The following is a 14,133-nucleotide window of genomic DNA, read 5'->3' as shown; positions in this document are numbered from 1 at the left end:
TATTTGTTTTCTGAACTGTAGAAAAGTACAAAATGTTTCTTTCAAGATTCTGGGTTTCACCTTACTGAGTGAGTGGTTATCCGTACGGTATCATACGGGTAGAGATTTTTCTGTCATTTTAAGAGCCAGTGTATTTAGCAAGCATCAAATTTCACATTAGTATGAGCTAAAGCATTTTGGATATCTGAGGAGTTGTTTTTGTTTCTTTAGCCTTGAGAAGACTTGCAGTAACTGAGTTAGGAGTTAGTCATTATATTAAAAAAACCAACTAGATTGGCCAACACTTCAATGGATGCTTTATAATACCTGTATAATAAAAAAAAGTAACTAGGGCTGTCGATTAATCACAGTTAACTCATGCGATTAACTCAAAAAAATTCATTGCAATGAAAAAAATTAATTGCAATTAATCGCAATGATAAACAATAGAATACCAATTGAAATTGATTAAATATTTTTGGATTTTTTTTTACATTTTCAAACATATTGATTTCTATTACAATACAGAATACCAAGTGTACAGTGCTCACTTTGTATTATTATTTGTTATTACAAATATTTGCACTGTAAAAATGATAAACAAAAGAAATAGTATTTTTCAGTTCACCTCATACAAGTATTACAGCGCAATCTCTCAATTGTGAAATTGTAATTTACAAATGTAGATTTTTTTGTTACATAACTGCACTCAAAAACAAAACAATGTAAACCTTTAGAGCCTACAAGTCCACTCAGTCCTACTTCTTGTTCAGCCAATTGCTAAGACAAACAAATTTGTTTACATTTATGGGAGATAATGCTGCCTGCTTCTTATTTAAAATGTCAGCTGGAAGTGAGAACATGTGTTCGCATGGCACTTTTGTAGCTGGGTTGCAAGGGATTTGTGCCAGATGCTAAACATTCGTATGCCCCTTCATGCTTCGGCCACCATTCCAGAGGTCATGCTTCCATGTTGATGATGCTCGTTAAAAAAATAATGGGTTAATAAATTTGTGACTGAACTCATTGTGGGAGAATTGTATGTCTCCTGTTCTGTTTTACCCACATTCTGCCATAGATTTCATGTTATAGCAGTCTTGGATGATGACCCAGCACATGTTCGTTTTAAGAACACTTTCACTGCAGATTTGACAGAACACAAAGAAGGTACCAATGTGAGATTTCTAAAAATAGCCACAGCACTCCACCCAACGTTTAAAAATCTGAAGTGCCTTCCAAAATCTGAGAGGGACAAGCTGTGGAGCATGGTTTCAGTAGTCTTAAAAGAGAAACGCTCAGATGCAGAAACCCGAATGACCAAAAAAGAAAATCAACCTTCTGCTGGTGGCATCTGACTCAGATGATGAAAATGAACATGCATCAGTCTGCACTGCTTTGGATCGTTATCGAGCAGAACCCATCATCAGCATGATTGCATGGCCTCTGGAATGGTGGTTCAAGCATGAAGGGATATGAATTTTTAGTGCATCTGGCATGTAAATATCTTGCAACGCCCACTACAACAGTGCCATGTGAATGCCTGATTTCACTTTCAAGTGTCATTGAAACAGGAAGCGGGCAGCATTATCTCCTGCAAATTATAACCAAACTTGTTTGTCTGAGTGATTGGCTGAAGTTTCAATTGGTATTCTATTGTTTAACAGTGCGATTAATCACGATAAATTTTTCTGAGCTAATTGCATGAGTTAACTGCAATTAATTGACAGCCCTACTTAAAATGTATCTCTTTATATTTAATAAACTTGTTTTATTGTTTTATCCTACCCAATGTGTTCAAGCTGAAGTGTCTGGGTTACTCCATTTGGGATAACAAGTTGTGTGCATATTATTCTGTTAAAGGAATAATGGACTTAGTGTATTTGTACTCTCCAGGAGAGGGCTGGGCAGTACAGGATATATGTTTCTGGGGAAAATCTGGAATTGAGAGTGTGTTGGGGTCACCCTGTGGTAGGCTTTAAGGCTGGTAAGAATCAAGGTGTGGCCAGTTGGCTGCAGCACACACAGACAAAGTTGGGAGTGACTTAGAGTCTGGAGGCTGTTTGTGAACAGTCCAGGCTGATGCTACAGCAGCAAGGCATTGTAAAGTGAAACCCCTGTTACAGGGCAGGGATGGCACGGCTACTCGTTAGTCTGAATTGTACCCTGGTATGGCACAGTGGCATCCGGTCCTGAAATTCTGTGGCCTGTTATGCAGCAGCTCAGACTACATAACCATGATGGTTCCTGTTGGCATGAAAATCTGTGAATCCATAATATATTCCCAAACAAAAGTTTCACTAAGATAGCTGCATGTGTGCATTATACCGCATATGTGGAGATGATATCCATGAGATAAACTGCAATGGCATATATTTATAATGCACTTTGGAACACACAGATCCATCTCCATTGAGACTGCTTCCAACGTTACAAATGTCTGAGTTGCTTCCAACAGCTACTTTGGAGTTACTTTATTTATTTTATTTTTGACAAAGTGATAGAAAAATATTTCCTTCTTTCCCTACATATTCCACTGTCCCGACCCCCTGACATGTGATATGGGTCTGATAGCCAGGGCAGGCAATATTCAATCCTGAAGTTTAAAGTCTATTATCTCACAATGCTGAAGGGTTAGAAATGGGAGCTTTAAGGCAATGGAAATGAGAATACTAGCGTCCCAGTGCAATACGCAGCACTTGCTTCTGGGCCTGGAATGTCTTGAGATATTGGACTTTTTATATGCTGTTTTTTTAATTGTAGCTGTACAAAAGTCATTTTTTAAAATCATTTTTAAGGTTTTTTAAATTTTATAATGCATTCATTCTCTCTCTCTGTCTCTGTGTCTATGTGTCTCTCTCTGAGACCTGTATAGGCTGATTGATTAATGCAGGAGAATTCATCCCTGTACTACAGCCCTATTGCACTGTCTTAATCAGTGCATAGGGGCCATCCTGCCCTCCTGGGAATGCTCCTATATGGGGCATTCTAGATTTTATGGGGGGGGAGTAGTCAGGGCAGTCCTGTGGTCCAGCAACACTACATACTGCAATAGCCCTTAGGATCCACAACAGCAAGGGCAAGAGATCGGACAGCCCTCAAGGCTGAAGCAGACATAAGTTGCCTCTCCTCTTGCAATGAATCTGGTCCAGAGTAACCAAGGCATCTGGCTATAGAGATGGCAGGGATACAAAATATTAATCTTAGTAAAATGCTTAAAACTCTCTAAAATAGTCAGTACATAGACAAGTGTCAAAACTTATCAGACATGACATGCAGCAGTTTATTTACCTTACATGTATACAGCCCTTTCACATTGTGCATCGTATAGAAAACAAAACACAATTGTGGAACAAACACAGTTACTCAGCAGGAAGATGATGCAGCTGCTAACAGGTGTACAGTGAAGTGTGGGAAAATGTGTGCTTGGCATTCTATGGAGTCAGAAGCCACTGTCTGATTTCTATCAACTTGTCTGTGGTGGTGTATTCTACGGTCTTGGCAAGCTTTCTACAATTTTTTATTTAGATCAATCACTTCTGAAGTATCTTCTATGTCCTGGAGATTTAATAAAATGCATGCAAATAAATTTATCTGCAGTTTTTTAATTAAAAACAAAACCATCCCAAAAGTGTATCAGTGGAAAAATTCAAAGGTATTGCCATTTTCACAATGCTGAAAGTTTTAACTGATTTGTTAAATAAGTGTAAATCTTTGGAAGTGCTCTTCTCTTTATTTAAGTTATTAGATATATTTTGGTGTATCTATCATTTAACTGTTTATTAGAATGACAGTGAAAACTACATTTGCCAACAATACTTTTTTTTTTACAGTTTTATTCATGATATTTTTTGCAAAAGGAATGGGCACATATAACAATAATTTAGGATTGGAAACAAAATTGGTGCTTTCATCTTGGCTGTAATAACTACAAATAACAATTTTGTTTCTCTGCTTGTTCCAGAAGCTGCTTTAAAACAACCAGCAAAACAAATCTTTGCAGTCTAAATGCACCACTAACTTTCATTTTGTAATCCTTCTTATACACTAACCATTTTTTTTTTTTTTTTGTAGACAGTAAACACTGGTGTAAGAATAATCTTAAAATTCTAGGATTTCAGTGTGTGAATTGCTAGCTTCAGGTAGATAATTATTGTTCACTGAGAAAACTGCACATCAGGATATGATATAGAATGCAAGAAAAATGGCCACCTGTTCCCTAGCTCTAATTTACATTTTTGGGCTTTGAGAAGAAAAGTACGATATAGGTCCCAATCCTGCAGCAGAGGCCTGAGCTAGCAGAACCAAGAATCATAAGTAAAAGACTTTGAAGTTGGATGACCTAATATTTTAAAACTATTTTACTTAAAACTTCTTCAGACAAGATCAGTAAACTATATGTAAAACTTTCTGACGTGAAACAGCTTTTTAGGGAATATGAGTTTTTGGCGATCATACCGCTATCAAAATGAATATGCCAGGTTTACCACAGTTTACCTTCGTTCATTTACCCAGTATGCATGCCCACTGTGTGTTGCTTTGGGACTCATTCAAGGCCCATTGAAGTCAATGAGGAGCCTCTTCATTAGTTTCAGGGGGCGCTGAATCACACCCTTTGTTAGTCTTATTGTACCTTGCACAGTTTCACTGGTCCGCTGTTGTGTGGTTCACTTATTATGACTGATCATGCAGGTCTCCAGTGCCATACAGACACAAATCTCTGAGGTGCGTGTGGCTTTGATCATAGACTACACCTCTTCAGCATTCTGGTGAACTCATGCTGGGCGTAGCCTGTAGCACGGCTCAGCAGCCGTGGAATTATGGTTTCTGTTTCAGTGAACATCCTGTTTCCTGATGTGTAGCCTAACCAAATTTCTGCTTATTCTCCCCTTTTCTAGTAAGCACATTGACTAATCGGGACTCCATAGCTTGGTTGCATGGATCTCTTGTTTTCCTCACTGGAATGTATGAAACTGTGTGTGCAAAGAGGGGATTCTACATATGTACTACCTGTACTGTCTGTTTGTTGTACTGTTGAATCCACTTTTGTCAGTACCTTTCTGACCCACTTGATAATGAATGTATGGGTTCTGCAGTTTCTCATCATGTATTTCAGCTCTTACACATGCATCCTTCCTATTGGAGGGGTTAGCCAAAATATGGATGTACTCCTGTACTGCCACTTACAAATGTACGTCCTTCCCCCCCCACCCCCAAATCTTAAATTCTAATTTTGGAAGAAAACTAGAATTTGCTCATAAGTTATAATGTTCAATTTGCATAGAGCTAAGCTTGGACTATTTCTTGACAGTAACTTTGGAGTGTGCACCTTATTTCTTTCCAGAGTGGCCTGCTTTCTACAGAAGTCACTTTTCTAGTAAAGATATGCTGCAGTCTTACAACATTATCCTTAACTTACTGTGGCCACCAGCTTTATAGCTAAGTGACACAATGAGAGAATTTCAAGGGATTCTTGACTAAATTTCCAAATAACTTTTCCAAATATTTGGTGGTGCCTATCAATACACTGATAAGCTGCCTCCATATTCTTTATGTAGGTTTACGCTTATCAGGCCTTTTGTTTTTAAATCCAGGTGGCTTTCTTAACTATTTCAGTAGTTGGATGATAATGCAATAACTATGCTTGAATTCTCTGTTTATCTTTTCACACTGTTTTTCTGAGTGGATTTTATCTATGAAAGAAGATGAAAGTATTTAGAAAAAGTGATTAGACTTATCACTTTATTTCTCTGCTGGGGTTTACTGAGTCCGTCTCAGAACCGTAAGGTTTCTTCTTGTGTTTTAATCCTTTCATTCACTGCTGCATCTCAACAACTGTCCCACTAGCTGAGGGCTAGACTGGACATAGCTCCTGTCACAGTAGTGCTGCAGTAGTCAGAGAGATTAATGATCTGCTGTAAAGTATATGTATGAGAAATCATCCTGCCAGGGTCTGTAGTGTAGGGAAACCTCGAGCTAACTTCACATAACCAGAGTACACTTTGTAATCATCAGAAAGTGATCAGGATTTCTTTGTCACAGCTTCCTTGGTTCAGCAGTTACTCCCATGGCCACAGGAAAGACATTATGGGCTTGATTTTTAGAAGTGCTGAGCACCCATCACTCCAGTAAAAGTCAATGGGACTATCTGTGAGTGCTCAGCATTTCTTGAAATCAGGCTTTATATGCTGAAAAGCGGAAGAGTGAGCCAGTGGTTAAGGGAAGACCTCAGGTGCCATTATGCCATGTTGATTTGTGCTTTTCTTTTCAGAGCTCCCCCCACACCCCACAGGTTTTTCATTTAAGAAAAAACAAACAGCTCCTTGAGGCTAGAAGCTGAGACTCTCCATTACATAAGAGTTGCTCAACCCCATGCAAGAGAAAAATAGGCAGCAATGTGCACTGTGAGATGTAATTTCTAAAGCTCACCAATGTATTGCACATTAATTGGTCAGTGTAGACGCTGCGGGTGCACACTGAAGGTTCCCTAACATGCTGCTGAAAGCAGTCCAGGGAACCTTTAATGCACACTGGCAGAGTCCTCACAGACCAATTAATGTGCAACTCATTAGTGTGCTTTAGAAATCACACCCCCATAGGGCGCATTACCCAACTGTACAGACAAGCAAATAGTGAAAATTGTGTTTAGGATTACTATAGCCACAATCCTGCAATGAGATCTGTGGAGTCAGACCCCTTTGCCCATGCAGAGCACCACTGCAGGATCCAGGCCAAGACTGTAAGCTCTTTGAGGCAGGGACGACTTCTTATATATGTGTTCGGTGTCTATAAGAATGGAGCTCTGGTCCCTGACTGGGGCCATGAGATGTTACTGCAGTGAAAATACTAAATAATAATTACTTTCATGCACATGCAGAAACAGCAACTTTGGAATAGGCATTCACATTTAAACATGAAAATCTTTAATGAAAGTGGCTCATAAATATTGTAACAGCCATGAAACATTTATTTTAGCAAACGGTCATGTATTGCTACTGTACATTAACGTTAGGACTTAATCACAGAAAAAACACTGATTGAGTTTTTGAAACAACTACCGGTATGTTTAGTAGTTTTGACTAAAAACGAGGATCTGAGAGAATGTCCTGATTGGTCTGTCTTACAAAGAATTGAACTAGTATCAGAAGACCATATGAATAATAATAATAATAATAAACACCTTTAGCTGTTATAGAGTACCAGACATTGACATAGTACCTATGAATTTGCTCTTGGCAGGTACAGTAAGTTAAGATTATGAAGGCTAGAGACGGCTTTTAAAAAGTTTGTTGAATGCACAATGTAGCAAAGTTGTACAATATAATTCAATCTACTTGAAGTCTTTGGGTTTGTCTGCACTAGGTTTTCTGACCACAAGTTAATTGATTGCCAATTAACTGGAGGTAGCTAAGTTTTTAGAGGCTTTTGTTCTGGGTTACAAACATTTGTACTTCTACCCAAGGCTGAGGCATAGCAATAAATTAACTTGAGGTAAAAAATTCTAGTGTACAGCTACCCTTTTAGAGTTGCCAGATCTCTCAGGATCAGGCTCTTAATTGGCAGGTGGAGTCAGTGTTTCCAGCTTGAACATGTATTTACTCTGAATTGTTTGAATTTATATTGTAGATTCACAGAGTGGTTTTAGATTCACTGGAAAGTTTGCACTGTTCGGAAGGTTTCAGAGTAACAGCCGTGTTAGTCTGTATTCGCAAAAAGAAAAGGAGTACTTGTGGCACCTTAGAGACTAACCAATTTATTTGAGCATAAGCTTTCGTGAGCTACAGCTCACTTCATCGGAAGTTGGTTAAAATCAAAAAGGTATTAAACAAACTTTTGTACAGTGCAGCCTCTCCAGGGCATTGTTGTTGAAAGCCAACAAATTGGCATGTTCTCGTGAGGCTGTTACAAAATATGTTTATTGTAAGGTTTAATTAAGTTGAAAGTTGGGTTATAGTGATCTTATTCAAGCATTAGAGCCCTGGAATAAGAGTGTACTATTTGCAGCAAAAGAGAAGCATGATAGCCTCAAAAAAAGTGTGGGGGTGGGGGGGCAGGCACAGGTATATACAGTGTCACTTAAAATGCATTCAGATGGACTCTAACCTTACTGCACTGACTATTCCAGAGACCATATGAGAGGCTTAGTACTGTATTTTAACTACTTATTATTTGATCTCCTTTTTTGGAAGGTAAACAGAATAGCTACAGATTTCTCCAAGTTTTCTAACTGACAGCAAGTGAAGTTCCAGCTTAATAGACTGTTTAGGGCTTAATTTTCTCTCTGTTCTTCAGGAAGTCAGGATCCCTGATTGAGAAAATAATTCCATGCTTCACAAGGACAGAAACTTTATTCCACTGGTCCAACAGATTGAATACAATTGTGTCACTATACAAGAAACTTCAAGCAAATGTTCCATTCAGAAACCTTACATAATCATAGCTGGTTTGGGTTTCCTACAGTTTTGAGCTTTCCCCTTTTGATTATCATATGATCTGAAAGAAGGCATAGTATTTCAGGTAGAGAGTCTCACAATAAGTTCTCACAATAAAGCAATTCAGTGCAACTCTTTTATTAGTTTGAACAGTATCTGCAGAGTTCTCTTCATCTGTGGCTTTGCTAAAAGAAACTATTTAAATTTAACCAACTTGCTATCTTAACTGATCCAGGAATTGCAAGCAAAGTATCATTTTGTTTTGATAATGGAATTTATTACAGTGGACTCTATCTACCATTCTTAAATGACCTCACTTATCCTTTCTGAGTCATGGACATTTTATAACTTAAAGCTTAGTAAAATTCCACACAAACTGATTTAAAAAAAAAAAAAAGATTTTTTACCTATTTGTATTCAGTCTGGTGGAATTCCGTACCCCAAACATCCACAGAGAGTCCATCTGAAGTTTTATAAACCAAGTGTAAGCCTACTCCCCCATCTCTTTCCATAATGTAACACAGGGGAGTAATGTTGATGGATGGGTTGGGGCTCTGACCCCAGGAGACAATGGAAATGTTATCTGCCCTTTTATTGAGGGGCTAGACCTGCCTTTTGTTACAGAAATTCTGAACCTGCCTACTGTTGGGTGTCCAGAGAGCAACCATAGCGTGTAGAAAAGAGTTGTGTGTGTTTTTTGTTTTGTTTTGTTTTTATTTTTTGCCATCTTCACTTGGCAAAGAGGTTGCAACTTTTGCTCTTGTATATGGACTTCACTGTAGTTATCCTCTGTGCCTTTGTTACTTCTAGACTGGCTTACTGCAGCATGCTCTGCATGGGGTTGCACTAGGAGACCATTTAAAAACTTCAGTCAGTGAAGAACATGGCTGTCCACCCATTTAGTAAAGTTTCGTACGTGTGCTCCACAGACTGCATTGACTTCCAGCTAGTTATTTTGAATATTTTGACCTACAGTGCCCATTAAGGTTTGGAGACCTCTTCTCTCCTTCACAGATGAAGTCATCTGGGGCACTTCAGATGACAATCCCTAGCTTTGCATGTTTCAGGGCCACTGGCAGACATTTCCAGTGCAGGGTCCTGATCTCTGAAACGTGCTTCATCCTCCTTGGTCCTATAGATCCTGAGTTCGTCTACCTTTTAAGGCATGCTGCAATGCCTATCTGTTCACTTATGGCTTGCCTACATAGGGAGATTTACCAGCATTGCTACAGTAGAATTATGCTGAAGAATAGTAATTGTTCTGAAATAAAGTCCCTTTTATTCCAGAATAGAGCATCAACATGGGGAAGTTACATTGGCCTACCATAGCAAAAGAATTATTTCCTTTGTCAATTTCCTCATGTAGGCCTGTCCTAAGTGGATGAGTTGATCTGAGAAGAGTATTATGGCTGGCGGGTACATCTAAATCTGTTTGCATACATATTTTAGGTTGTTTGTTTGCCTGGTTGCCTAGATCTCTTTGGAAGCTTCAAAAGTATATAAAAATAAATAAATGTATTGATAACTAGTATTAACTGGAGGATTTCTAATGCTATTATTACTACTTTTTATTCCAGGAATGCACGCCAGAGAAACTAGAATTAAAAAAGAAAATTTTTGGTCAGTTAGATCTTATTGTCAATAATGATGTTATCCTAAGCAGCTCAACTTCCACGCTTTTGCCTACTAAGCTGTTCACTGGCCTCAAACATGTGAAGCAGTGTATTGTGGCACATCCTGTAAGTATTCCGACAGACTCTGTTAATTGCTTTATGTTTAATCCTACATGTTTAATCTGAGTCTTAATGCCAGGGTGGTATCCTGCAGGCTGCTGAGTGCTCCTGAAAGAAGTCCAGAGTGCCCAAGGGCTAATGCTGAGTGCTCAGGACCTGACTTTCAGAAGGGTAGAGGGTTCACAAATCCAGCTGAAGTCAGTGTGAGGTTCAGGTACCTGAAAATCAGGCCCCCTGTTAGCTCAGGATCTGTGTAGAAAGGCTTCTTCTTCATAACAAGAAGGATGGTCCAGTGGTCTGGGCACTAGTCTCGAATATGAGAGACCTGAGTTCAAGTCCATGCTTGGTCACAGTCTTTCCATGTGATCTTGGGCAAGTCACTTAGTCTCTCTGTGCCTCAGTTCCCCCTCTGTAAAATGCGGATAACTGTATTTTCCTAATGTTGGAGTGTGAGGTGCTCAAGTGCTGTGGTAATGAGGGCTATAGAAGTACCATAGATGGATAATTTGGAGAAAGGGCCACATTGCTCACCAAAGTCTGCACTGAGATGAGCACAGTTGAGGAAAAGTGAATGTGATTACAATTGCAATAGGGGATGGGGGCAACATTGGTGCTTTATTACAATCCAGTGTATGCAAATGCTATGTATAGTGGCCATTTATAGCATTTTGGGTGCTCTTGCTGGACAATACTATTGATCATGAGAGCTGCATTTACAAGAACTTGAGAGCAGGGCATGAGGACCAGCCACTGACAAAAATCTGCCCATGCAGTCCTTGAACTGTCTGCTGAAACTCACATGGGTGCCAGTTATTTTGTGGCTCCACGGACTGCTGGAAAGGAACATGGGTACAATTTCCAGGTGTTTATAGAACTTTCTTTCAGAATTCAAGAACATTAATGAACTGTTTATTTAATTATTCCTTAATGTTTACATAATAAAGTTCTTGACTGTGGTGAGAAATCCTGTTTGGGATTGGGATATGGCTGGGAGAGATTTCTCTTTTGTTAAATGAATGGGTGTAGTTTTTGGAGGCTGTCAAAAATATAAAAGGAAGGGTAACCACCTTTCTGTATACAGTGCTATAAAATCCCTCCTGGCCAGAGGCAAAACCCTTTCACCTGTAAAGGGTTTAGAAGCTAAGGTAACCTTGCTGGCACCTGACTGAAAATGACCAATGAGGGGACAAGATACTTTCAGATTTGGAGGCGGGGGGGAACAAAGGGTTCTGTCTGTCTGTGTGATGCTTTTGCCGGGAACAGATCAGAAATGCAAGCCTTCCAACTCCTGTGAAGTTAGTAAGTAATCTAGCTAGAAAATGCTTTAGATTTTCTTTTGTTTAATGGCTGGTAAAATAAACTGTGCTGGAGGGAATGTATATTCCTGTTTTTGTGTCTTTTTGTAACTTAAGGTTTTGCCTAGAGGGATTCTCTATGTTTTGAATCTGATTACCCTGTAAAGTATTTACCATCTTGATTTTACAGAAGTGATTCTTTTACCTTTTCTTTAATTAAAATTCTTCTTTTAAGAACCTGATTGATTTTTCACTGTCTTAAGATCCAAGGGTTTGGGTCTGTGTTCATCTGTACCAATTGGTAAGGATTATTATCAAGCCTTCCCCAGGAAAGGGGGTGTAGGGCTTGGGGGGATATTTTGGGGGAAGACGTCTCCAAGTGGTCTCTTTCCCTGTTCTTTGTTTAAAACGCTTGGTGGTGGCAGCATACTGTTCAAGGATAAGGCAAAGTTTGTACCTTGGGGAAGTTTTTAACCTAAGCTGGTAAGAATAAGCTTAGGGGGTCTTTCATGCAGGTCCCCACATCTGTACCCTAGAGTTCAGAGTGGGGAAGGAACCTTGACAGAGGCACTCTGTCTTGTAATTTTCTTGGAATAGTGTTTTATGTCATATTTACTAATGCACCCAGAGTATGTTAGGGGGCAGGTCAATATAATTTAGTAAGTAAAATAAATGAATCTTGAAAAGAAGTTATGTAGACTGCTTGGAAGTGTAGGTCACTTATGACAACAGCAAAATTATTGCAGAAAATCTTTCCTTTGAGATGCTCCCTTGAAAAGAGGTATGTTATTTATAATCAGCATCTGAATAACAAACAGTTTTGAAAATTAGAAATAAATGAATTGAATTGAGTTCGCATAAAGTACACTGATAATGTTGGAGTGAGCTCATGCTTGGTGTAACTCCATTGACTTCTGTGGAGTTATGGCCATGGTGGATTTGTCCCCCAGGGCCTGATTCTCTGATATGTTGAGTGCATGCCATTCTTGTTGTGAACTGGCTTTGTGAGTGCCTTGTACTTTTGAAGATCAGGCCCATCCTGTTTATTGGAAAAGGCCCATTCTGTTATAAAATTGTACGAGCAAAAATAGGCTTTACATTTAATTGATTCAATGTAACAATGTTAATTAATACAATTTTTTTTTGTTGGTTCTTGTTAAGGTAAATCCACCCTATTATGTGCCGCTGGTTGAACTGGTTCCCCATCCAGAAACGGAGCCTTCTACGGTGGATAAAACCCATGCTCTGATGAAGAAGATTGGACAGTCACCCGTCAGATTAATCAAAGAGATAGATGGGTTTGTTCTGAACCGTCTCCAGTATGCAGTTATTAGTGAGGCATGGAGACTCGTGGGTGTACGTGTAACTTCATTTTCTTTACATATGCTACTAGTTTTATAGGCACAACAAACAAAGAGTATTGTAGTATTTAAATTTCCTTTAGCTTTCTGTCTTCATCATTATTAAACGTTCAGCCGCTTAAATTACATGAAAATAAAGTCAAGTATGTAAATTTTACAAAAATTAGAAGTTTTGATGCTATTAAATACTGAAGACAGAGGAAGAAAAGCTAAATGATAGCAAAACGAGAAACACTAGAGCTGTTCCAAAATATGGTCATTTTCAGAATAGCCAGAAGAGCAAGGTTAAAGGGTCAGAAACCACAATACTGATTTTCAGGTTGTCTCTTTTCATTTCCTGCTGCTTTCAGAATGTTATTGGCATACTTTTTGCGCTCAGTGAAAGGGTAATGAAAATAATATTTTAAATAGAAATCCATTTACCTTTCAGGAATTCCTCTCTCGGGTAGCTATTTGATACTGGTATTTAAAGACAGATTTCTCCACCTCCTTCCCATTCAGACTTTTAGCTCATAATCATCTGTTTGTGACACTGCAACTTTTCCCACAGCTACACGTTCTGTGCCACAAAGTACGACCTTTCAGCAGGAGGAGATGAGTAGTGCACCCACTATTACTGTGGGAGATTAAATTGTGTTTTGAACAGGGCCAGTTTTTTTTCTTGAAGAAAGTTCTGGTTTCTCAAGCTGTTTAAAAATAAAAAAGCACAGGAATCTCAAGTTTGTAAGTCATCATAAGTAGAGTAATAATAACTAGATGTTAATCTACCACACTTCCTGAAGGATCGCAAAGCACTTTACAAATTTTATATGTATATTTCAGTTCACCCATAACTGATGCACAGACTCTGTTCATAGTCCCACAGGACTATGTTCATAGTCCCACAGGAACACCGTCTGATAGTTTAGATCAGGAAGTGAATAAGAAGGCTGCAACCAGTTTATACTATGTTGTGGGGTATTGACTGACCTGGAATGTATAATGGGAATTGCTTTTTATAAACAAATAATTCTGACAAATAAGTTCAAATAGTGAACAAAATGGTGCTTGAAGTTCTGAAGTATAAGATATTTCAATGTTTTAGTTAAAGAAGAAAGTGTAACAATGCTGTGATTCTAATTGCCATGTATTATGGTGTAGGTTCCCCTCAGATATGTTAGTTTTAAGTTGTCCTCCATTTGTGTTAAGTGGGATAATAAGACAGTTATTCTGTCTCAACTCAAAGAGAGTGAAATGTAGTGAAGTGTTTAAATCATTGATAGTTGAACCTCCAGGAACAGAACACTCATCCACAAATCTCAGGCTGCACTCAAGTTTCTAAGGACACAAGTTCATA

At 38.7% G+C, this 14,133-nt stretch overlaps 1 protein-coding gene across 2 annotated transcripts in view; it reads left to right on the top strand.

Moving 5' to 3' along the window:
* CRYL1 (crystallin lambda 1) overlaps positions 1 to 14,133 on the top strand; it is a 77,269-nt gene that overhangs the window by 29,227 nt on the left and 33,909 nt on the right. For both annotated transcript variants that reach the window (XM_077809209.1, XM_077809216.1), the window contains exons 4-5: positions 9,986 to 10,147; positions 12,598 to 12,792. In XM_077809209.1, coding sequence (XP_077665335.1) covers positions 9,986 to 10,147; positions 12,598 to 12,792 — 357 coding nt within the window. The remainder of the gene's footprint in view (positions 1 to 9,985; positions 10,148 to 12,597; positions 12,793 to 14,133) is intronic.

The sequence above is a fragment of the Eretmochelys imbricata genome, chromosome 1 (assembly GCF_965152235.1).
Source record: "Eretmochelys imbricata isolate rEreImb1 chromosome 1, rEreImb1.hap1, whole genome shotgun sequence".
Classification (NCBI taxonomy): domain Eukaryota; kingdom Metazoa; phylum Chordata; order Testudines; family Cheloniidae; genus Eretmochelys; species Eretmochelys imbricata.
Note: the sequence above shows the minus strand (reverse complement) of the source record. Positions and strands in the feature narration are given on the sequence as shown.